The sequence below is a fragment of the Ceratotherium simum genome, chromosome 20 (assembly GCF_057802395.1).
Source record: "Ceratotherium simum simum isolate JZ-2026a chromosome 20, ASM5780239v1, whole genome shotgun sequence".
Lineage (NCBI taxonomy): Eukaryota > Metazoa > Chordata > Mammalia > Perissodactyla > Rhinocerotidae > Ceratotherium > Ceratotherium simum.
In genome coordinates, this window is record NC_141919.1 from 39,092,900 (window position 1) to 39,117,649 (window position 24,750).

The 24,750-nt window shown below is 42.3% G+C and overlaps 1 protein-coding gene across 3 annotated transcripts in view; it reads right to left on the reverse strand.

Annotated features, from left to right (window-relative positions):
- The window catches only part of SLC24A2 (solute carrier family 24 member 2), a 244,763-nt gene that overhangs the window by 72,148 nt on the left and 147,865 nt on the right, over positions 1-24,750 (reverse strand). For all 3 annotated transcript variants that reach the window (XM_087444672.1, XM_087444671.1, XM_087444670.1), the window contains exon 3: positions 23,692-23,800. In XM_087444672.1, the coding sequence (XP_087300798.1) occupies positions 23,692-23,800 (109 nt within the window). The remainder of the gene's footprint in view (positions 1-23,691; positions 23,801-24,750) is intronic.

The window sequence follows — 24,750 nt, forward strand, 5'->3', positions numbered from 1 at the left end:
ATCACCTCATCTTTGTGTTTCTGCAAAAACCTGCCTATTCTGGATTTTGTTAGCTACATCCTTGTTAGACAAAGGATGCAGTGCTTCAGTAAGAAACTGAATTTTGTGTGAATAGGAAGAAAATTTTTTTTATGACTTCTGGGGATTGCCTTCAGTAAATATTTTTTTTTCAGGTATTTTAAGAACAGTAGTCTGTTATACATATGACACTGCACGTGACATTGTTATATATATGACATTGACACTGGAATTCTTAAATGAACTAAATGTCTTCATAAATATTAAACACATGTTCGTGGTGGTTGTACACATAATATATGTTTGTGTGTGTGTGTAATCTTGCAGTAAATTGATGAATTATATGAGCCAATTAATTTTTTTGTAACCTCTACTCCTCCCCTGGGGTAAAGCAGTAGAATCAGTAGCTAGCATTCTCTAATATTTGCTGAGGAAGCAGAATGTGGGCGGCTCTGTGTTTGCAAAGCTGGGTGTAAAAAAAAAAAAAACCATATTCTACACAGTGAAAATACACCATTGCATTTTCTGGATCTGGCTTTTCAGATGCAACCTCTTTGTATGCACACACTTGTTTTCATGTATCAAATCCAAACCGTCAAACATCCGCTTGGGGCAGATGTGATTATTCTTTACCTCATCTCTTGTGGAACCAGGTATAAATAAATACAATCATATTCTTTAATTATCCCTTTTTTTTTCACGTAGTCGGAATTGGAACTGTTCATGTTTGACAGCTCACACATTCTTGCTGCTGTGGCAATGGCTAGATTGTTTCTTACCCGCTTCCTTGGATGATGAATGGGCCAGAGGGACAAGAACTGGACAGAGCATACCAAAAACGAAGTTAAAGATAGCGGAAGACAAGGAACACGAGTAGTGAAAAGCTGAATAACAACAGGAGATGTAGCAACTCAAAGCCCAAGAGGAAGGAAGGCAAGGGAACAATATCTGTTCAAGTGAAGGGAACCATGTTTGTTGCTTACTAAAGAAAAGGCAGGAAAGAATGTGGAGGAAACGAGCCGCTAGAATATGGCTCTAACACGGACAGCAATAGGACGGTGAGATGGTCAACTCAGCACTCTGATGCTTTCAAGTGGTCAGTGCAGCATCGGGGGCAGGTGGGGCAGCATCTCCATGAGCTGGTGGCCCTCTTCCCTGAACCAGGGCCTCAAGGGGTACAGGAAGAGGGGTGTGACAAGTGATGAGGACAAACACAACATGCATACGTGAGCCAGAGCACATCGTGCACCCAGCTGGTGTTCTACAGCCCATGGTGGCCTCATGCAAAGTGGCCTCAGCCACTGTGGCCTGAGAGGCCTGAATGAAAACTCACCTGCAAGGGGACACGGCCTCCCGTCAGCACACTCCCCATAGAGAATAACCAGGGCACCTTTAGCACTATTGGATTAGGATTCAAACTGGGCCTAATCCAAGCTGGGTTTCTTTGGGATAGGAAGGAGGAAGTGAGGGAGTTCAAGAGAGTGCTCTTTAATACCATCTGGCAACATCCATTCTATCAACTGAGAAAGAGGCAGCCAGGATCAGAAGAGGGAAGAATCACTGGTGAATATGATTCTGGGTACAACCTAGTGCTTCTTCTCTATAACATTTCTCTAAGAAGCCCATATAGCCTAAGAAAAAATTCCAGAACCCAGTGGTTGGTGTTTGAGATGAACCTGTAAGCTGATCGTGAATGCTGCCTATCATGGTGACCACACTTGCTGTCATGCCATTTGGACAGCTGGGGCCACAGGCATCCAAGCTCCTAGAACCCTAGGAGGAGCTGAACCTGTCATCATTCCTCTGTCCACTTTCTTTCAGGTATTGTCAGCAACATCACTACCTGGCTGTAAGGTGCCTCTGAGTTCTTGTCCATACCTCATGATTGACAAGTCAAGGGAAGGGTCTTGTCTTTAATCTCAAAAAAATCTGTGAATCAGAACTAGTATTCTGGGCTCCACATTTCTTCCTTTCTTATGACAGGCATGGACACAGAATTCTCCTTCCAACCTTGACTTTCCCAGCTCCACTCTTGAGGCCTTTGGCATTCTCAACCCATTTTTCAGTGAATCTCCCCAGACCGGAGCAGCAGAAAAATGACTTCTCACATTTCAGGCCTCAAAATTCTGACGTATGAAACAGGAAGTCAATGGAAGCAGCTATACTGAGCTCATTTTATAACGAAAAATAGAGGTTGAGAAATCAATGAGAACAAGCATTTATTAACTTAAGTGTTGGCTGATGAAAAATATATGATTAACTTGCTTTTTTTTAAAAATCAAAGAGCTGCTTTATTTTTGGCATTGGTTTGAACTGCAGACGAAGACCTAAAAATTAAGGCTTTCTCAATACAGACAGTAGTTTCCTGGTAAAGTTGTCAAATACCTATGAAGGAGGTGTGTACGGATACTCTATTACATCACACCCATGGACAGATTATTATTAGTACTGCGTGGAAGTTTAGAATGTGAGATTTGAAGCCAGGGTGTAGATTGGAACTCAAGATCTGCCATTTATTAGCTGTGTGACTTTGAGCAAATTGCTTTACCTCTCTGAGCCTCAGTGTCCTCAGCAGTAAAGGGGCATAACTGTGTCTACTCCATAAGGTTGTGGTGAAGAGTAGATGACGTAATGACACCCACTGAGCAATCAATAACGGGCAGCTTCATTATTGCAAGAACCACCAAGAAGAGTGAAGGAGAAAGCATAAGACAAGAAGGAGAGCATTTAGAGAAGTTGGTATTTTACACATGTTTGTTAAAACAAATTCAACACACTTATAGAGGTTCTGAACAGATACTTGTTGTTCAACAACAAAAGATATTCTGCCATGTCAGGGCCAATATTTGAAAGAAATCTCTTCATCTGCTCATTTCTTCTCAGATCTATGGGGAACGTCAAAACACAGAGCACAACCACGGGAACAGGCTGTGAAAAGCAGACCCTTCATTCATCTGACCACCAGTGTTCCAGCTTGGGAGCTAGGCACCTTCCTTTCTAATCCTTGCACACAAACCTGTCTCTCCCACTAGGTTGTCCATATGTTGTAGGCAGAGACCCTATTCCTCTTCAGATCCCTCCTAACAGAACCTAGAACAGTGCTCTTCTCAGATCACATGCTCTCCCCACATTTCTTAAACAAAGTACATAAATGCACAGCCCCCAAATGACAGAGAGGTTTAGGATGCTTTGTTGAACTTCCCTGGGCTTGCCGACGTCAGGAAAACTGGCACTGATGCCTGAGACTTCTCGACTGTCGATACCATAACATTACTCTCAAGGTTAGGAGTGCTTCTGACTGAGACAGACAAGACAGCTAATTCAAAGGTTGGGTCTACTACTTATGAGCTGGGTGATCTTCTCCGAGTCTCAGTCTCTTCTTCATCAAATGGGACAAGAGCAATACATACTTATTAGGAAGGTCTTTGGAGGATCAGATGATGGCATGTCTATAAAGAACTTTGCATTGGGGTGGCACACACATCCTTAATAACTGGTACCCCTCTTCATCTTCCACCAAGGTCCAACACGAACATCTAACTCAGCTCAGCACAAGGTAATTCAATCCTATTCATATGCTAATTATCTCTGTACGTAGGCACCAATGTCAATGTCTATACTTGACACATACAAATCAACAAAACCCCTTAGACTTCTTCCCTTAAACACAAGGAAGACTGCCCAAAGAAAAATTTTCAGTGTAGTAAAAGGCTGACCTAGCTAACTTCCAGAACCATGTTTCGCAGTACTCACATTTTAGCCTGAAGGTGGTGTTTTCTTTTTTTTTAATTTGTAAATTTATTTTTTTATTGGGTAAAAGTGTTTGTTTTGTAGTTTTGTGAATGGGTAATATGAGAATTGAGCATTTGTAATTTCTCATCCCACTCCCTACAAACACAGCATTTTTATTTGTAGATCTCTACAATTTTTAAGTTTCTTGCAGGGTATCTGGGTTAATCTTTTTTTCTTTTGTCTCCTCCTATGAAAAATTTTCATCAAAATAAACATGAATTCTGAGTTAAAAGATATTTTCTAATACAGCCCAGTTTTAAGCTTGTTGTTTCATTTCACCTTCAAAAAGGCTGCCTGGACCACCAAAATTAATTGCTTTCCATTAAAAGGCTTTCTTTGGTCATTGTCCTTGTATATCAAATGTTTATGCCAAGGTAAGTAGTTTTTTAACTCAAGGACAAAACTTTAAGAGATTGAGGTTAAATGAGGAGACAGCCACGCATCCTCACATCTTATTCAAGTCAGAAGGAAAGGAGTATTTTAATCTTCAAATTCAAAATCTCACTCAAAAAAGGCTTCCAAAGTACTGACTCACTGCAGAAGCTCTGCTTAACATTCTGTGGGGGATGGATGCTCGTGTGTTCAGTTTCCCTAAGAGGCTCTTAAATGTGTACCCGTTTGCCTGGGGACAGCTGTACTCAACATGTGGTAACACATATATGTCAGACACAAGATGTTAACAGAGATGATTTTGCCCTATGGAGTTCTTTCCACATCCGACTCTTCCAAATTTATGCTAATGAGACTTCTCTTTCTTCTAGGAGATTAAAACCTCTCCCTTCAGCTTTTGGAAGGAAGCAAGGCAAGAACTTTGCAAATGGAAATAAAGGACTGAACTTGTGGGCAATTCTTCATCAGCTGTTGAGTTTTCAAGTAGGATTTATGAACACACACACACACAAGGCTACCTCTTAGAGAATTATCACCTGAATTTCATGCCCTCTGAATCTAGCCCCTTCATGAAATACTCTCCCTTTTCAAGCTTCTTGCAAACCTGGACACACTGCCTTGTTATTTCTGCCATTTTTGTTTCCCTGACTCTCTACATCTACTTCCTTGTTTATGTCCATCTGCTGACACCATTCTGAGGCCCCAGGCCCCAGGAAATACTGACGCTACATCTCTGGCCAAATCAGGAGTCAGAAAGTTCCCCAGCGTCTGGCTCAGTGCCTGGAGCACAGCAGGCATTCTGACAAAGCACCAATAAAGCACAGAGACCAGGCATGTAGGCGAGCAAAGTGGTCTGGGGACAACGATAGGGAGTGGTGGGAATTATGGAAAACTGAACAGTGCCTGCCTAAAAAGGGGCAGCAGCCTCTCAGCTCCAGCTGTGGCCTCCATGAGGGAATGTAGGCACAAAGTTGAAAGATCTTCTGATTATTCAGGGTAAGCCAGATATCTGGATTTTTATGTGAAAGCTCCTGATTTTTAAATACTGGCAACTAACGGAACATTAGAAAAAACCCAACACTCTGGGCCATATTTAGCTCATCCATTTGTAACCTCTGATTTAAAATCAGGTTGCTTCACCCAATTTTCTTATAAATATTAGTCGAATGAATGAATGAACAAATGAGACCAACTAGGCTGTTGGACCTAGGAGGGGGTCCTTGCTAGGCAATCCTTCTCCAGACGGTCAAGGACTCTGGCTCACTTCCTTATCTCACCTGGTGTAGGTACCACAGTCTGGTCATCTCTGGCTTAGGAACAGACTGAGTCTCAACACCTCTGGCTCCTCTGGGACCCCCAAGGCAGTGCCTATGTCAGGCCGACTGAGCTGTGATGATCCAATGACTAATTCCCTCACTTATGCATGTTGTTGCTCAGCCAGCTCTGCCGTCACACAAGCCAATAGAGTGATTTCTTTTTTTTTTTTTTTTTTTTTTTTTTTTTTTTTAAAGATTTTATTTATTCATTTTTTCCCCCCCAAAGCCCCAGTAGGCAGTTGTATGTCGTAGGTTCACATCCTTCTAGTTGCTGTACGTGGGACTCGGGCTCGGGTTGGACGGAGAAGTGGTGCCCTGGGGGGTGCCCGGGATCCGAACCCAGGCCGCCAGCATCAGAGCGCGCGCACTTAACCACTAAGCCACGGAGCCGGCCCTAGAGTGATTTCTTGTTTTGTTTTGCTTTAAATCTTATTTTGGGGAGAAATGGAAGTTTCCCACTAGGTGTAACTGCTCCCAATTATCTTGCAGAGAAATATCTGGATTACGGAAAATGCAGTGAGAGGTTCTGAAAGGTAGGTTAGGATCACAGAGGGAGGTGCCATATAATTATATGGGAATTATCACCCTTGAACAGTGAACAATAACGTGTGGTCATTACTGTGGATCATCCAGATGGTTCATAATGAAATGCCCAGGCGAGTCCCCAGATACTCCGACTTCTTATAAATTTGTCACCTAATTTGCAGCCTTGCTCCTCTGTGGTGTTGCTTAGCAATATCAATGGTTACTGATTTCTGTCCTGCGAGGAACTGACTCAGGCCATATTTCACTGTAATTTACATGCTCTGGATGATCAAGCAAGAAAAATGGAACCTGGATGTGCTGTTCCACTGCTTTCCTTTTGAGGTGGGTTGGGGAGGGGGAGGGTACAGGATAGAGCAAGCAGGTTTCTGGAAAGGATTTTTAAAGAAAAACAATGAGCAACCCAGGCAAGAGAATCAACTCAAAACAGTGTGGTTAAAACAGATCTACTGGCTTTGATGAGTATCCTTTTAATTGTGTAATTAAAAACCTCAATCTTAAGATAAACACTGATACTTTGTCAGAATGCTTTTTCTTTTTCCCAAAGGAATGGAGAAAAGCAACTGACAACATAGCATGATGGCTTCACATCTGTAGTTTGGAGCCCTATAGATCCTGACTTGTCGACAACTGGGTTTGCCACTTACTAGCCATCAGACATTGGGCAAGTTAACCTAACCTCCCTGACACGCAGTTCCCACACTTACGTAAAATGGGAACAATAATAGTTGTCTTGTAGGGTTGTGGTGAGGATTACAGGTGCTTAACACATAATTGGCACACAATATTCATTAAATACTTGGTAGGTATTATTAATGGCTTTAAAGCATATATTGGTTTTCCAATATTATTTAAATAATTCAGGAAGCTCCCACAGAGCACATTCTTCTGATCTTCACAAAACTGGAGTCAACCTGGTATCAGGAGATCTTATTACCATGATGCTGAACAAGGAGGTCTTGTAGCACAGCATCAATTTTGGAGTCAAGAGATGTGGGTTCTAATCCAGACTTTACTTCTCTTAGCTGTGTGACTTTGTAGTAAGATACTCAGCTTTTCAAAGCCTTCTTTTCCTCATCTTTAAAATGGGGCTAATTCGAGTACCCCCTTACTGTGTTGTTGTAAGGGGCTTTATGTGATGCCTGGAACACTGGAAGTGCTCGATATATGGGAGCCATCATTCTACGACCGGGCCAAAGCCCAGCGAGGGATGTGTCCAGGCTAACAGAGTAAGTGACAATAAGTGACCATCCAGGATTAGAACCTTGTTCTAACATTCTTTTCACAGGTTTATATTCAAAGAGAAACAGGTAAAAGGAGAAGAATGACAAAAATAATGACCAATTATGTTATGCCAAAAGAAGTCTATGAATGTCATATTCGTTTGTATTATCTGACATCAGCTACAGGACTGTTGGCCTTATCTAAAGAATGTACAACTCAGGGAAAGAGATAGTATCAAGATCTTTAAGTTTTGATTTTCAAAAGAAAAGCTCAGAAGGGCCTCCAGCTGTTTGGAAAGTAGCATTGTCCAGTGACTAAGAAAGCGAGTTCTGCGGTCCAGCAAATCTGGATTTGAACATGCCTCCATCAATTACTTCCCTTGTGTCCTTGGGAAAATAATTTAACTACTCTAACTTTGAGTGTCCTTATCTGTAAAATGGCTATAATAGAGGAGTTTATAATACAATAAGGTTATAATATAATAGAACCATAGGACTGATGTGAAGATTAAATGAGTTAGTTTATATAAAATGCTTAGCACAGTGTCTGGCACATAGTAAGAATTCAATAAATGTTAGTTATTCCAGTTGTGGTCATTATTATTGCCTCCATGGGCATCAATTCACAGTTCTGGCTGAATACTCAATACTTTTTCTGATCTCTTCTTTTTCAGCTGGAGTCTCAGGGAGAAAATGATATTGTCAAAGATAGTGAAAGGATATGGTTTGAATAGCAAAGAACATGGAATATCAGATACCACCTATGCAACATTTGGAATTTATTTCTTATTTCAGAAAATGTTTGAGCTCTTCTAATAGCAAATTTCTAAACCACGTTCTTAAATTGCATGTCTGTGGGTAAGAGACTAGGAAGCCAACATTTTCACTAATGAATGACATCTTGGGTACAGTTTTGCATCTCTGTGAATTGAAAGATTATGTTTACAAAATCAAGCACAAGGTACTTTCTGATTAAGTCTTATCAAATTTGCGGTGGGGGAATAGCAACACATTTATTACTCAGTCTTACAAATGGCAAAACATTTCATTATTTTCCCCTGCCCACCTCTCTTTTTTTTTTTTTTTAAAGGACTTATGAGGTAGTGTGTATAGATTGCCACTGTTTTCTTTCATTGAAATGTGAGCTTGGTTATGTTACATGTGTCTAAGATCCACAGGGTGGGCCTAAGGTGATGCTGATGCTTCTACAAGCCACACCCACAACCCAACCAGTCACGAAGCCCTATCAATTACACCCTGAAATAGCCCCAATTCTGTCTTTTCTGCTCTGTTCCCACTGCCTCTGCCTCAGTCCCAGGTCTTGCTGAGGCTACTGCAATAGTCTTACTTGAACTCTTGTTTCTGAATCTTACTACCTACTGTTTACTCCCAGTACCTGTCACCTATCTTTCACATTATTACCAGAGTAATCCTTTCAAAACACAAAACGAAAATATAACACCTCTAAATCCTGCATACACTGCCTTTTTATGTTGGACTTTTATTAGGTCTCCTAATTTATTTAATCCTTTAGAACTCAGATTTGAGGTTCTCTCCTGCAGGCAGCATTCCTGAATGCAGACATTCCTCCTCTGTGTCTGTTCCAAGTATACACTTGTGTGTGTGACTCATCAAGTGTACCTTAACCTAGTTGCTTTCTGCCCTTTAGGGCAAGGAATCAACGTACTCATTTGGTTAATTCCAGCACCCAGCAGTGTTCCTGGCACTCTGTAGGTGTTCAAATGCTGCTGAATTGAATTAGATCTCTACGTGTTTAATAGTGCTCTGTTAATCTTCCTCAGTTATTTGCCTTTGGTACTGACACCTATGATTCCATCCATTGTAGTGTTCTGACTCCGCAGTTTCAACTATTCTGTCTTCAATATCTCTCTGGGGAGGAAGCCTGTGAAGGGAAAAGGTATGCGGCCTCAACTCTTGGAATCTTCTTCATCGCTTCTGTAAAGTAGGATTTACATCATGCAAAAGCACCATTAGGAGAGTCCTCAGCCCACAGAAGACAAAATGGCGGCAATATCTTGGAAATGGAGATGGAAAAAAACACTGGTGCACAGAATGGATGCTGCATGCTGGCTAGAGAACAACTTGGATGTTCTCCTGGAGCCCATCACATGGCCTGGCTGGACTCAGTGGTTTCTGCCAGCAGAGAGAAGCAGCGCTAAATTATATCCAGCCATTGGGTCAGCACAGCTGAGCTTCTACCCTCTGATGCGCTGAGCATCAAACAACTTCAGAAAAGCATATGAGAAAAGTGTCCTAGGGAGGGAGACGAAAAACAATGAAATGAAAAAAAATCAAAACTCCAGCCATCCAAGGGAAAAAAAAAGGCAAGAGATAAGAGAGATGTATAAGAAGGCAAGAGAATTTGAGAATCAAAATTGAGGGAAAAAAGCCTGGAAGACAGAAAGGAAATTAATGCCACTGATGTGGAAGTAATTCAAAGCAAAAACTATCCTTATAATTACATATTCTACCCTACAGTACTGTCCAGGATGTCATTTTACTGAACACTTGGATCTCTATCCCAATAGAAGCAATCACCCCAATTTATGGATAATTTAAAGAATCAAATTTAAAGTAGAACGTTCACACGATCCTCTAAATTTCATCTGTTTTAAGTGTAAATCCAGTTATCATTAATCCTATATAAATACCATACTGTATAAAGTGGGATTGTATGCACACATAGGGTAGAAGATTAAGATATGTTTCACAAATAGTCCATTATGCACCTTAGCAAATGCCTGCCGGTGAACCAGAGGTCTGATGATGCAGGAGGACGCAGGCACGGCAGGACCTTCTAACCCACAAGTATACAAATGGTGGCCTAAGGATGTTTTGGTGGGATTAAAAAATTAGTACAGTAATTGCTTTTCCAGGTTTTTATCAATATGTTGGAAAGAGGAATTTTTTGTAGTCTGCTGAACATCTTAAAGCTATAGACTCTAGAGGAAATTGGGACTTTTTGGAAGGAAAAGAGTTAGGTACCATGTCACACAATTTCCAGCTCATTGTACAAAGGACAGGAGAACTTTGTAAACATAGAAACTATAATTATACAGCTTTAGGATAACTTTAGCTCAACTGAAAGCCAGACTGCCAAAAAGGCCAGTTCTCTTTTTTATAGATAAGTATGGTAGGATCTAATAATTGGCATATGGTGAATAGGGTTTTTTAGAGGGAAAATATAGAGAAGATAATTCAATGAGTTACTACTGAAAAATGCCTAAAAATATGATGGCTGCAAAAAAAGAAAATAAAAAGAACAACTGGCAGCAATTTATTGGGCCAACACCTACACAGAACTATGATGTGTCAGGCATTGTTCTACATGCTCTATGAACAGCACTGCACTGAATACACTTAGCCCTAAGAGATAGACGTTATTATCTTCCCTATTTTACGAAAGAGGACGTTGAGTTAGAGAAAAGTTAAATAACTCATCCAAGGTCACACAGCTAGTAAGTGGCAGAACGGGGATTCGAACCAAGGTAGCTGGCTCCAAAGTGTGTCTGTTTAACTACACTATGAGTGTGATATGAAGAGGCTACCAAGAACACACCCAGCAGGGGACAGAGCCTATCCAAACAGGGGTATTGCATGATACTACCTTTAAGCTCCAAAGTTCAGCTCCTCACCTTCTAATCTTCACTGGCATTAAGAAGATGGGGTACAGTCCTGAGGTTAAGAAAAGAATCTGTAACTTTTTCTAGATAGGAAACTCTGCATGATCTATTGTCATGAATGGAAATATGGTGCATGGAAAGGGAGACGAATAACTGGATAAAGTTTGTTTCAGACATGGCAGAAGGGAATTTTCATCATAAACAGTTTTCTGGAATGAGATTGACTCACTATGATTTTTAACTCCCGCCGGTGATGGCTGTTCTGGCTTAAAGGCCTTACAGTTGAAGCGAAGCTACCTTCACTATTGGTTATCTGGGATTATGTGCTGACACCCTGGGAAGTTGAAGAGAGAAATCATTGCCACAGAAGTAGCCACACAGGTTGCTGCAGCTGTGTTTCGAAAGCTCAGATTCAACAACAGCATTTAAACTGGTTTTCAGGAAGTTAATTAGTCGGGGGCAAGCACAGGCTGATGTTCCTCCAGAGACTTATCTACAGTAAGGGTTCCCAATGGGGTTCCCACTCACACCAGCTTGCAATAGGAATGTGTTTTGTGAATGAATGAATGAATACATGAATCCACACACAATAATAAGAAACCAATCTGATGTAGACCCATAAGCTTTATATAAACAGCAATGCTGCTTGACTCTTCACAAGCATGAGTGTGAGTATAAGCTTGTGTATGTGCGCATGTGCACACATCATATAGTCTCATTTGAGCCCCAAGACAACCTGTAAAGGACAGTTTGGTGTAGGTGAGGGAATTCTTTTTGATAGCGGAGGCGAAGAGACCAGATGTGGTGGATCTGATATTGTGAGGTCAGGAGAGGAATGGACACCAACAGAGGCTTGAAGATTTGCGTTTACAATCTGATCAACATCCAGAGGAGCGTGCACGGCATAGTGCAAATCCCAGATGTGCGAGTCAAACTAGGAGGAGCTTTGGCTACTATCAGAGGAGACTCGCACACGGAATGCAAAGCATCCCTCTGCAGCCCACTAAGCAAGGCCCTACCATCTATTAAACAAGCAGAGGCATCTTTAGTGTTTTACTTGGGAGAAAACACCTTTGAACGCCCTCGTCTCACAGCTGATATTTATACATCAACACACATTTTGAATGGGCAGTCGTTGGTAAAATGAAGGTGCCTTTTGACCTTCAATGACTGCCCCCATCCCCTGGTCCCTCACATAATCATACCTGTGACAGTGGCTTTTTATCTGTGGGAACTCTGAGTCCTCCCCTCTGAAGAGTCCTAACTGCATCTTTTGCTCAAGAGAACAAAGATGAAGCTGTAACTTTACGGATGCTTCACTGTCTTTTTCCTTCTTCGTGCTATGTCTACACCCAAATGCCATCAAATTCACTTTTTTTGACACATACTTTTGTGGTCTTTACTTTAAAGCAAACCTTCTTAATGGAGAGAGAGAAAGAGAGAGAGAGAACCCATTCCCATACTCAAAAACATTTATTTCAGTAAGACCATTCACATTCCCGTCACACCCCAAATTAAATTTATTTATAATGCGTACAACACAAAAAGAGATTCAGTTTTGACCATCATTGACATTCTAAAATAAGAGTAATGTTTTACTATTCCCCAAAGAGAGGAGCTGTTTAACGTGTCCCTGCGTTTGCTCTGTGAGAGGCATAAATATCTGGCTTCCTCTATCCAGGCATTTAAACTACTGTCATCTTATTAAAAACGTGGCCAGGAGGTTGGATTCTATTTTTCTCCCGTTGCCTATCCACTTCCCAGCTGAGGCGGCATGCAAACATCTTTCTTGCTAATTTAAACTGATCTACAATTTGGGATAGAAAGAAAGGTTACAATATTGCCTTTCAGGGACAACTTCTCCACATTTGAACGAACTAGACATGAAAATGACTTTCTTCTGGGATCAAATAACAATTTATGAAAGCTCATATTGAAGCTATTTTTAAAAATAGAAGCTGGGGAAATAACAAGTTCTGCTGTTTGGTGAGAAAAAAAGAAAACCCAGCAAGCAAGTGAAAGTTTAATCTTAGTGTCAGCTTCAAGTTAACACTAAATGTATATGTTCAAGAATTGGAATGCTTTTACAAAATAGAGAGATGCATGGCTATGTGTACAGAAGATGGACATGTATGGCTATAGATGAGAGTCTTGTGTGAGTGGAAAGTGTTCAGGCTCTGAAGTCAAACTTAGGAGCTGGGTGATGACGAGCAAGTAATGTCACCTCTCTGAACCTCAGTTTCCTCAGAGGTAAAACACACAATAATTCCCATAGCCACTGCTGAGAGAATTACGAAATGACTATCAGTGGTGGGCACAGGGCAGGCACTTAAGAAGTTCCACTCTTTTGTTTTCTCTCTTCATCATCTCTTAGGACCTAGCTTCCTACACTTAAATCACACACCCCCTCACCCCCCCAAATGCCCTTGACAGGAGAGACTGCTAGAATGTTAGTTCAGCGTGTGAACAGCCATCTGCCTGCTCATCTCGAAGCAGCTGCCATTTTGGTTGGGCCAACAATACATAGTTCTGGATCTCCCTGAGCCAGCCAGTTCCAATGCTTGAACTCCTGCATCTTCTTTTGTGCCCGCCTATGCTCCTCACCTCCTTCGAGAACCACTCTCAAAGCTCACTTTCTCTAGGAACCCTGCCCTGAGATGACCTTGCTCAAGATCTGGCAAGCAGAGCTCACCTGCATTGAGTGTTTACTCCGTGCCTGTCATGCTTAGCGCTGTATGCGCACCAGCGTGGTTTCCCAATTTGGTTTATTCATCTGCACTTGCCATGATGTGATATTGTGTCCACAAATGTGTGGGTTGACTGCTTCGGGAATGAGAGCCTGTTCCTTCAAATAGGTGATTCCAGTGCTCCAGGAAGCCCTTCTCCTATCCTCCACGGTGCTTCACCAAGAGCAGTTAACAGATTCCACAGGACAGTGGTGCTCACAACTTATTCCTATTCCTCAGAGGCTGCCTCCAGGGAGACCCCAGCTGCTGCCAGTCCAGCGTCTTCCCCTTCCTCCCAGATACTTCAACCAGAGCATCCAAAAGCTGCTGCTGTATGACACATCTTGATCTCTAGTGGGCGTATTTTCCCTTTTTGTTCTTTTTGGTGAAAAGTGTCTTTGCTCTTCTTGCTTAGTCATTGTAAATTTACAAATTAAGTTATGAATTGTCATGAAGTATCTTTTTGGAATTTCAATTAGGGTTGAGCTGCATTTAGAGTTTAATTTAGGGAGAACTGATATCTTTATAATATACCAATATTTATTTAGATCTTCTATGTTCTTCAGAAATGATTATTGTTTTTGCTATAAAGTGCTTAAGCATTTCCTTTGGGTTAATCCTTGGGACTTTATGGTCTTGTTGCATTGGTAAGTGGGGTCTTTATTTCTGTTACGTTTGTCATTGCTGGTCTAAGAGGAAGGCCATTGAATCGGGCACATTGATAAAGGATTTGACATGAGTGAACTCTTAATAGTTCTAACAATTTAAAAATATTACTCTTCCCTGTGGGAATTCCTTTGAACAAAGGGTTCTGCCGTTAATAAAAAAAGGTTTGAAAACTCATGATCTAGGGTACAGGGAAGATGGTGAAGAAATAGATATTTGGTGCTCATTCGTGAGGCTTTTACAATCAAGGTGTCCTGGAATTCAGGTCACTGAAGCCACCTGCTCACCTCCCATTGTCTGAGCCAGACTGATAAAGCAGTGAGAGAGATGGCATCAGGATGTCACAATAGCTCCCCGAGAGGGAAATGAGGGGGCAAAACTGTCCTTCAGAAAGGCGGGAGACATGCTCCCAGGACACTCCCTCAACCAATCTGAATGAATGGAATATAAATGTCTTGGCTGGAAAGTGACAGCAGCAGAGACTGACTGATTACGTGAAGTGAATTTACCACGGGGAAAAGCTGCCTGTCTTTCTAACAGTAACTAAGGCAGATTTCATACTATAAGTACGGTGTTATTTTCAGACGTCTCCTTACAGGATTCTGAAGATTTTGTCATGAAAAACAGCCTCAAGGGAAATACATATCAGGTGTGGCAACCTGCTGTTCTAAACTGTCTCAATCTCTGTAGGTAAATAATCCTTCAGTTCAATTACAGGCTCACTAGGCAAGTATTATTCCTGCTTTTGTATTTCTAAGGTATCAGGTGGCTTATTTGTTAAATTTTGCTATTAATAATAAAATTGTTTTATAATAAAAACATGTGAACCAAAATTTGAAGTTCCACAAGGAAGGAGAAATTACTAGAACTGTAGAAGAGACTCTAAGAATCCATAGAAATTCAATGAGGACCTTCTTTTGCAGTTTCCTTCTCAAACACAACTTAATACTAAATTATGTGGTAGATGCTATTTTACAGGTGTTTGAATTTGTAAAACGAACGAATGGTTAAAACAATAAACTTTTTAGAATCTTGCAAGTGATGGTAATTCTTTGAACATATAAAATTAGGCCCATGGAATGCACTAATGAAAGAACCAACAGTATATCAAAGGGAAGAAAAGGAAAGGAAGTAAGAGAAGAACAAAGAGTTTGGAAAGCAAAGAGGAAGAAGTGAAGAACTTATCAAGAAGGCGAGAGGCAGAGAACAAACACTTCTCACCACAGCCATAACTCCAGAACTAGAGGGAGAGTTACTCAGTCATCCAGCACATACTGACGAGCATCTACTCACATCAGTGCCATGCTAGAGGTTGGGGATACAATGGCGGCCACGGCAGGCATGACTGCTATTCCCTGCTGCAGAGACAGCCATCAACTGAACAGGACTTTGTTGGTCACAACCAAAGAGCCCTTTGGTGGAGAATGGGCTAAGACAATCTATATGGCTTGAGACATACAGTTCTCCAGCAGAAAAATTATAAAAGCAAGCACTCATTCAATCTATTCAACAAATATGTCTTGGGGTCCCTATGTGCTGGGCCCTGGAGATAGAGTAGAGCCTGCCCCATGTCCTGTCTTGTTGGTGATATAAGGGTAGAGAGATGCAGTACACAACAAATCAATATATTCATGGTGATAAGTGTTAGGAGAAATATAGAACAGGGCAAGGAAGATCCAGAACTCTGATTGATTATCATTGTTTTAATTTTGCTATTTTTCAAGGGCTGATTGAGTAAGGCCCCTCTGATCAGGTGACATATGAAGGCTGACTTGAAGGGAGGGAAGGCAGGAGCCATTGGGTGGCTGGGGCAAGAGGGAACATGTGCAAAGGCCCTGAGGCAGGAGTGTGCTTAGAGTTTGTGAGAAGGAGCTGCAAAGAAGCCAGAGAAGTGGAGCAAAGGGAATGACATGTGAGAGGAAGGAGAGAAGGGCTGAGAGAAAGGAGGAGAGGAGGGGAGTAGGGCAGAGAGAGAGAGGAAGAGAGGAGGGCAGAGAGGAAGGGAAGAGGGAAGAGACATAGAGAGGAAAGTAGAGGCAGGTCATAGGGGGCCTTAGGGCTTTTAAGCCCCCTGTTGGTGAGATGGTTTTGAGCAGAGTTGGGATATGATTTCACTTATGTTTTAGGGAAACCAGCATTCTCAGAGGACAAGTTTTGGGCATGCCTTTTCTGGGGGAGGATTCAGGGCCACTGTGAAAAAGTTGGACTCATGGGCCAACAGAGAGCCCTTTAAAAGGGAGGAAGGAGAACATCATATCTCTTCTCTGTAAATCAAGAACCTGAGAAGACAGGGAGGGTTACTAGTGATGGGAAGAAGGAGGGAAACACATTTGACCTTCAACTGGGGTCTACCATGGAGTTCCATGTTGGGAGAGCAGACTGCTCAGTGCTGGCTCCTTTAGAAGTCAAGGGTCGCATAGCCCCGTTCTAGCCCATGTGACGTCAATGGAAGTCTGCTTCTGGGAACATAAGCATTTTCTGATGAAAAAAAAGACAGCTGCACTGTCTTCTCCTTCCCCCTTCTTCCTTTCCAGAATACGGATATGATGTGGGGAGGGAGGGCAAGTAGCTGCCATTCTATGAGGATGATGATGAGAGAGACACGCTCTGGATGGAAGAATGAGAAAACTGGAGACTGGGTCCCTCATGGCAGGGTGGAGCTGTGCTACCAGCCTTGGACTGCTTACTGTTGGGCATCCGGTTAAAGAAGAGAAATAAACTCCTAAAAAAATGATTAAGGCCCATCTGAAAAGGCTTCATACTGATTCCAAGTACATGATGTTTTGGAAAAGGCAAAACTATGGAGACAGTAAAAATATCAGTGGTTGCCAGAGGTTTGGGGGTTATGGGGGAGGGATGAGTAGGTGGAGCACAGAGGATTTTTAGGGCAGTGAAAATACTCTGTATGATATTATAATGATGGATATATGCCATTATATTGGTTTTTCCAAACCCACAGAATGTATAACACCAAAAGTAAACTATGGATTTTAGGTGATTATGATCTGTCAATGTAGGTTCATCCTCGGCAAAAAATGTACCATTCTGATGAGTGATGTTGATGATGGGGGAGGCTATGCATGTGTGGGGGCAGGGGGTACATGGGAAATCTCCGTACCTTCCTCTCAATTTTTTGTTAAATTAAAACTGCTTTAAAAAATAAAGTCTTTCAAAAAAAAAAACTATTAAGTTAAGCCACTGCAGTTGGAATCTATTATATGATACTGAACACAATTTTAACTGAAAAATTATTGCCAATAGTCACCAAGCACTAAATATATGCTTTTTGGGTATTATTGTATTGATTACTCACCATAAGCGTCTGATAGTGGAACTATCGTTATTCCTCTTTACAGACAAAGAAACCAAGGCCCTAAAAGGTTGAGTAATAGTAATCATAAACTTATGCTGGGGTGCTATCATCATCCCACTTTACAGGTGGAAAAACTGAGGCCCAATGAGGCTGAGAAGCTTGTTCCAGGCCTCAGAGCAAGAGGCTGAACCCAGGATTTGAACCCAGGTGGGCTGATTGCTGCATGGCCAGCTACTGCCATTCTGCCTGTCCTGTCCCCACATCAATCTCTCTATTGGCATCACCCAGTCATTGGGCTCTCTTAGAGTTGGCTATGAGGTTCCTTTTCCTGTGTAGGATAGTACCCCCGTCATCCTAGACAGGTAGGTCAACAGTAATTTCATGTGCTTGAACAAAAGCTGAGTGACGAGAGCAAGGTGTGCTGGGATCTCACGAGTGCGGCTGTAGCTCAAGGTGTGGGGGATGTGATGGGAGGAGCTAAGGCTAAGGCAGGCCCTGCTGCAAAGGCTTATGTATGGGAAATTCACATTTCACACATAATCGGTATGGTCCAGGGATAGGTCAGAACTCCTGGTATTTAGGCTGGTGTCTACACTAGGACAACAAGGCCCACTGAGTTGGACACGAGGTTACACAAGGCAGCAGAGTAGCACAAGAACTACAAACCCAGACTTTGAGCGAGGCAGATATAGGTTCAAGTTCTGGCTCTGCCATTTACTTCCTGTGTCACTTGGTGAGGCAGGACACAGCCTCTTTACACATTGGTGTCCTTCTCTGAATGAGGGAGTAGCGCCGGTGTAAGGAGTAAGTGAGATGGGTTACGTAGAGCTCTCAGCACAGTGCCGGCCTATAGTCAACACTCTGCCAATATTAGTTGGTGGTACTATTATTAGACAAATTGATAGTAGATGCTACTTCTCACTCCAAAAGTGCTACATCTAGCATCCTTGTTTATTTAGAGAAAATGTTAAAATCAATATGGGATGCTGAATTTAATAGAAAGATCAATTTAGACAGCCATGTTGTGACCTCAGAGACTGATAATTCTAGTTCTCCAGGGCTTTTCTATGACAGAGACAAAACCTTTATTCCAACCATTTATAAGGGCCTTAAGCAGACGCCTTCTTTTCATGAACAATGTCCTGTTCAGAACTTTGTGGCTCTCAAAAGGCACTGCTCAGCCTCATTTGGACTAAACCTTCATCCGAGGCAGGCAGGCTATGGCTTTGTCCCTTGCACACAGCGTGGTCTTCCCAGAGCACACCAGTGAACAATGAACAGATGAACCAATCAGACTGGGTTAGATAAAAGGTGGTTTCAAATTCTTTGGTATCTTCCCACTGACAGGTGGCGTCTCCTCCTCCTCCCCTTCAGCCTGGGCTGGCCTTTGTGACTTCTTGCCTGATAGAATGCAGTAGAAGTGATGCTCTGGGACTTCCCAGGCTAGGTCACTGGAAGCCTGGCAGCTTCCACCTGGGCCTCTTGGATAGTTTGCTCTTGGAAGCTTAGCCACCATGTGAGAAGCCCAACCCTGTGGAAAGGCCCCGACACAACGTGGAGAGTCAGAGGGGTCCAGCCTTGCCTTTGAAGGTGCCAGATGTGTGAGTGAGTGCCTTTTGGACCTTTTAACCTGCCCATCTACTAGCTGAATAACACCAAAGACCTCCATTGGTACAGAATGGAACAGAATAATCACTCTGCTGTTCCCTGCCCAAATTCCTTCTCCATGAAATCATGAGCAATAGTAATATGGCGGTTGTTTTAAGCCACTAAGTCTTGGGTGCTTTGTTACATATCGATAGACAGCTGGAACATGGACATGCTAGATCCTGTGACTCAGGCTCAGAGACCGAACCAACCACCAATTAAAGCTTTTAGCAAGGGCTCAATCACTGGATGTTGGAAGACACAAACACCTGAGTGGCACAGATGAGACAAAGGGAACTGTCTTTCCATAGGCCATCTGTCCTAGATGATGTTTTCAAATGAAGTTGAAAACTTCCCTTCGCAAACGCTGACTGTACGCCACGTGGTGCCAATGCCCTACTCAGCGAGGTGGACACCAGCGAGATCAAGGAAGGTCCTTTGGGGCAACAGGGAAGCTATGCAGTGTCCACGCTGTCCACTTGGTGATGTAACCAGCATGCTCCATATTGTTAAAAGGTGACAGTTGGGCATGAGGACGTGTGAATTCAAGTGATTAGATGCAAACTAAAAGAGAGATGACTACTTCTGAGAGCTGTGGGTTAATTTTTTTGGCTGTTCTTGGAACAGGGAATGATTGTGAGTTTCGGGGGAAAAATACCAGAGCAATCTGTTTTCTTGGCCGTGTGCTATGGAGCAATTTTAAAGCATTGAAGTGCTTTCCATATTTTCTAATCACTCGAGTCCAGCACTGATTATGGCTCTCCACATTCGCAGACTCACACCGCTGGAGCACTCCACGTCTTTCGGGGAGAGCGTTCACCTTGAAAGGAGGCATACAGATTCGGAAGGCACAGCTCGCTAAAGCAGGAACAAATACTTGAATTGCAGCCCAGCCCCACAAGGGCCAGGTGTTTTGGAAAATCACTGATGGTCCAACTCCGAGACAACCCAGATTCCTTTTCTCTTATCTCATAGGAACAAAGCGTAACTTCCCGCACCAAATAAAAAAGACAAAAACAAGTCCTACCAGAAACTGAACGCCCCAAACAAAAACCAGAGAAATTTAGATTGCTGAGACCTGTGGGCAGACACACACACACACACACACACACACACACACACACACGCACGCACAGACACACACAGTTGTATATGCATAGAACATCTCTGGAATGAGCCTCAAGAAATTGGTAGCTATGATTTCCTCTGGGAGAATTGGGAGACTAGAGAAAATTGGGAGGTTGATGGAGAAGAAGACTCATTTTTTTCATCATAGCCTTTTGAATACTTTGAATTTTAAAACATCATGTGCTACATTATTTCTCAAAGTACTGAAACAGAATAATTCCAAACCTGTATACGGTACTTAGCCAGCCCTGGCTACTGGTTAAGATTGGGACTCTCACCGCTGTGGCGGGCTTTGTTTCCTGGTGAGGGAACCACACCATTTGTCTGTCAGTTATCATGCTGTGGTGGCTGCTGTTGCTGTGGTGTTGAAAGCTATGCCACTGGGATTTCAAATACCAGCGAGGTCGCCCAGGGTGGACAGGTTTCGGTGGAGCTTCCAGACTAAGGCAGAGTAGGAAGAAGGACCTGGCCGCCCACTTCTGAAGAAATTGGCCATGAAAACCTTATGAATAACAGTGGAGCACTGTCTGATACAGCGCCAGAAGGTGAGAGGATGGTGCAAAAAGACCAGCAGGGTTCTGCTCTGCTATGCACAGGGTCGCTAGGAGTGGGAACTGACTTGACAGCACTAACAACAATATGGTACTTCTGATCTGCTAGGCAATGTATTAAATGCTTTACGTATATTCATTCCTTTAATCCTTACAACAACTTTATGATGTAGACATCATTATATATCATCCTGATTTTAAGATGAGGAAACTAAGGTACAGAGAGGTTAAGTAACTTGTCCAAGGTCACACAGCTAGTCAATGCAGAGCTAAGATCTGCGGTCTGGCTCCGGAGTCTGTCCTCTTAATTACTACACAACACTGCCTTGCCAGAAACAAATATACTCAGTCTCCTGCTCATAATCGAGTTGGGGCAGATAAAATAGTTCTTTTCTTCTCTCACATGACCCTTCAGGGTGATGGGATGGAGAAGATGGTGGCTCAAAATAACCAAGATACAATCTTAAACCTGGGGCTTTACAGGGCTTGGAAATTGTGTGAATATCAGGTCAAAAGTTATGACTCTGGCCAAGTTGCTTAATCTCTGTGAGCCTTAGCAGCTACTATATGCCACGTTCTCTGCTAACCTTGGGGACAACTAGTGAATAAAATAGAGCCCCTGCTCTCTAGATACTTACTGTATCCTGAGGGAGACAGGCAGTAAACAAATAGTCACACAAATTGTAATGTGAGCAATAAAGAAAAATTCAAGAATGTGTTGAGAGGTGAAGATTGGGCCTGACTTATACTGTACGTTTCGGAAGTGTCACTTAGACAGAGTGCTAAAGAAAGGGCAGGAATGAAGCAGGGAAAAGTGGAAGTGGGTGGGGGAAAGAAAGGTATTCTGAGTGGGAGGGAACAGCCTATGCAAAGACCCTGAGGCAGGAAAGAAGTACCTGTCTGAGGTCAGAAAGGCCTCTGTCTGGTAAAGCCAAGTGAGTCAAATTGAGTTTGGAGAAAGAGGCAGATCATGAGGACCATGGTTAGTATTTCACAATGTTCCTAAAAGCCATGGGAAGCCACTGCAGGTTATAAGTAGGAGTGACATAATTTGATTTGCTTTTTAAGATGATTACTTGAGTTGCTGTGTGGAAAATACACAAAGGAGGAGGCAATGGAGGAAGTGGAAGACCAGCTAGGGGGCGACGAAGATGGCTTGCCGGGAGAGAAGTAGATAAATCTGAGATCTATTTTGGTGGGACAATATTTTATGAAATTAGAATAAAAATGTTGACTATGAAGTTTTATTATAAAGTGTGAATTCACAGGTGTGAAAAGGCTTTGTCAATTATAACATGCTAGACAAACTATTACTATAGATGAAGAAACCAGAAGAGACTCTCACTTGCCCGAAGTCACACAGCTGCTCAGTGGCTGGGAGGAAGCTGGCCCGCCATCCCTTCACTCTCTTCTCTGGGGGCGTACCCCAGGGGAAGGAAAAGAAGGTTAGTGACCAGGTCTAACTCCCTTGTCAAGTGGACCTCTGGGTCAATAGAGTAATGATATTTAGAATGCTCCTGGCTAAGGAGTACCCCAAGTAAAGAACCCAGGATCTATGGAGAGCTCCTTGGAAAACATCATGTCAGCGATCCAACTCTCTGGAGCATAAGACAGAGATGTTTCATAAGAGAGATGCTCCGCAATGACACGTGACCAGTGGTCCTCACTTATTATTCTGGGTGAAAGGTGTGTGTCCAGTGAGGGAAACACAGAACCTGGGGAGCTGCCCTTGAGGTCCCAGAGACTTCTTACTTCATCTGAATCTCTTGATGGCCTAAACCCTTGAAATCGTTTACCAGAGATTTATATTGGGTAAGAGCTCTGATTTATGTGGCATGATTTGACAATCTCTTTCCATGCGCTCATTCAGTGGCAGAGACCTGTTTCCCAGGCTCTTAGCCCCCATGTAACATCAGACTCAATTATAAGGTCCAGGGATGAAGGGAGAACAGACTTGGTTATATTTGAAGCCCTTGCTAGTGGCCTAACTCTGATATTTATTTGACATATCAGATATCTCTTTACTTGAAAAATTAATTTTTTAGGATACTTATGCGGTTTAAGAAACATGATGTATCTGGCTCCATTGGGAATGAGTAAAACTGGAAGAACAGAATACTGGATTCTCTGTGATGGTTCCTACGATTACCCCAGGAGGTCAACCAGGCCTTTTCAGTCTTCACAACTGATCCTAAGCAGTTCTCTCAGATAGTGCTTTTTGGATGCTAAGAAGCTCACCTCCCCCCCTCCAACAGCCAAAGAATTGGTACAATATCAATGTTTAACGTCATTCCCAAAACTACTCATGGCCATCCTAAGTCATGGAGTTCTTTTCTCTCTTTTTTTGTTTTTTAAAGATGCACATTTATCTTCATAAACAACTTCATTTTGAAACTGAGGAAAGACGATGAAAGAGAATTGTCACTCTAGCTGGAAGGGAGAGAAACTTTTTTGTCTTCTCTACCACATAACAAACTGTATTCATGCAGGAGACATCAAAAGACAGAATCAGCAAAGGGACCTCAGATCCTACCCCGGTACAAAAATCTCTGATCATGAACTGAGCTGTTGCAGATGAAACATGCCAAAGGGCCAGAGCTTCCTCTGGCAGAGGCTAAACAAGAGGACATTGGCAGGCTCGTGTGACGGAAATGGAAACAAGTTTTATGAAGAGAAGCCTTTTTACATCCTCTTTCCCCCCAAATGAGCTCCCAAACTACAGCCCGATGCTTACCTTCAGCAAGTGGGTCAAGGGTGTGGATCATGAGCTGGAAGATGCTGTTTCTCATGAGACTGTTGTGGAGGGAGGCAGAACTTCCTCCTCGCTGCAGACGTGGCTTAGGCTGAGCAGAGAAACCAAAGATGCTGTTAGTCCTCAGACACGCAAGGCAAGTGCATTACAGGTAAATCCTCACCTAGTCTGGCGGTCACTCGTTTCTGTCACGTGATCACACACTACTGAACCAAAGATTTTCAAAGTACATTTCAAATCCCCAAGGAATGGCTTTCTTACATTGTTTCCTACTAAATGAATTAATTGCTACCATTTTTTTAAGAGCTTAGTAAATGCTAGTCAATGTGCCATATGCTTCACCTCCATTAGTTCATCTCATTCTCAAAATGAACCTTATGAACTAGATACTCTTATTATTCCCTTTAGATGGATGAGGAAACTTTGTCTCAGAGAATTGAGATGAGGCGTCCAGTCACACTGACAAAAAATGGAGGATAGAGGAACAGATCTCACGTTTGCTTTTCTCAAAAATTGTTCTCTGAACCAGTGGGTGGTCTCTAAAATGTTTGGATTATGCACTCTATCTGTAAAATTTTTGAGTATGTATCCATCTGTATCTATATCTATAACAATACCTCTATCTGTATCTATATCTACACACATACTAAAATATGAGCATATACATTATAAAACATTTGCAAAAGTAGAAATCATGAGGAATAATATAGACAGTAAATGATAGAGGTGCTAATATTTTCTTCCTGCTCCCCAAAGGAACATCCTGCACATCTCCTGGGGTACCTCATCTCTACCCTGGGGACCACAGATCTAATCCATGAAGGCCTATGGTCTGTATTAACTGAGATTTGAGGAGAGAGAACCTCCTATTATGAATCCACCGAGAAAATTCCTGACTTCAAAGGGAGGATCCTTTTGCCTAAACTCCTATTGCATGATCCTTTGGCCAAATAAATGAAACTGATAGGAAAGAGAGGAAGAATGAACTTCTAGAGATGAGGTTACCAACAAACTCTTTTTCTTTTATCTTGAAAAGCAAAC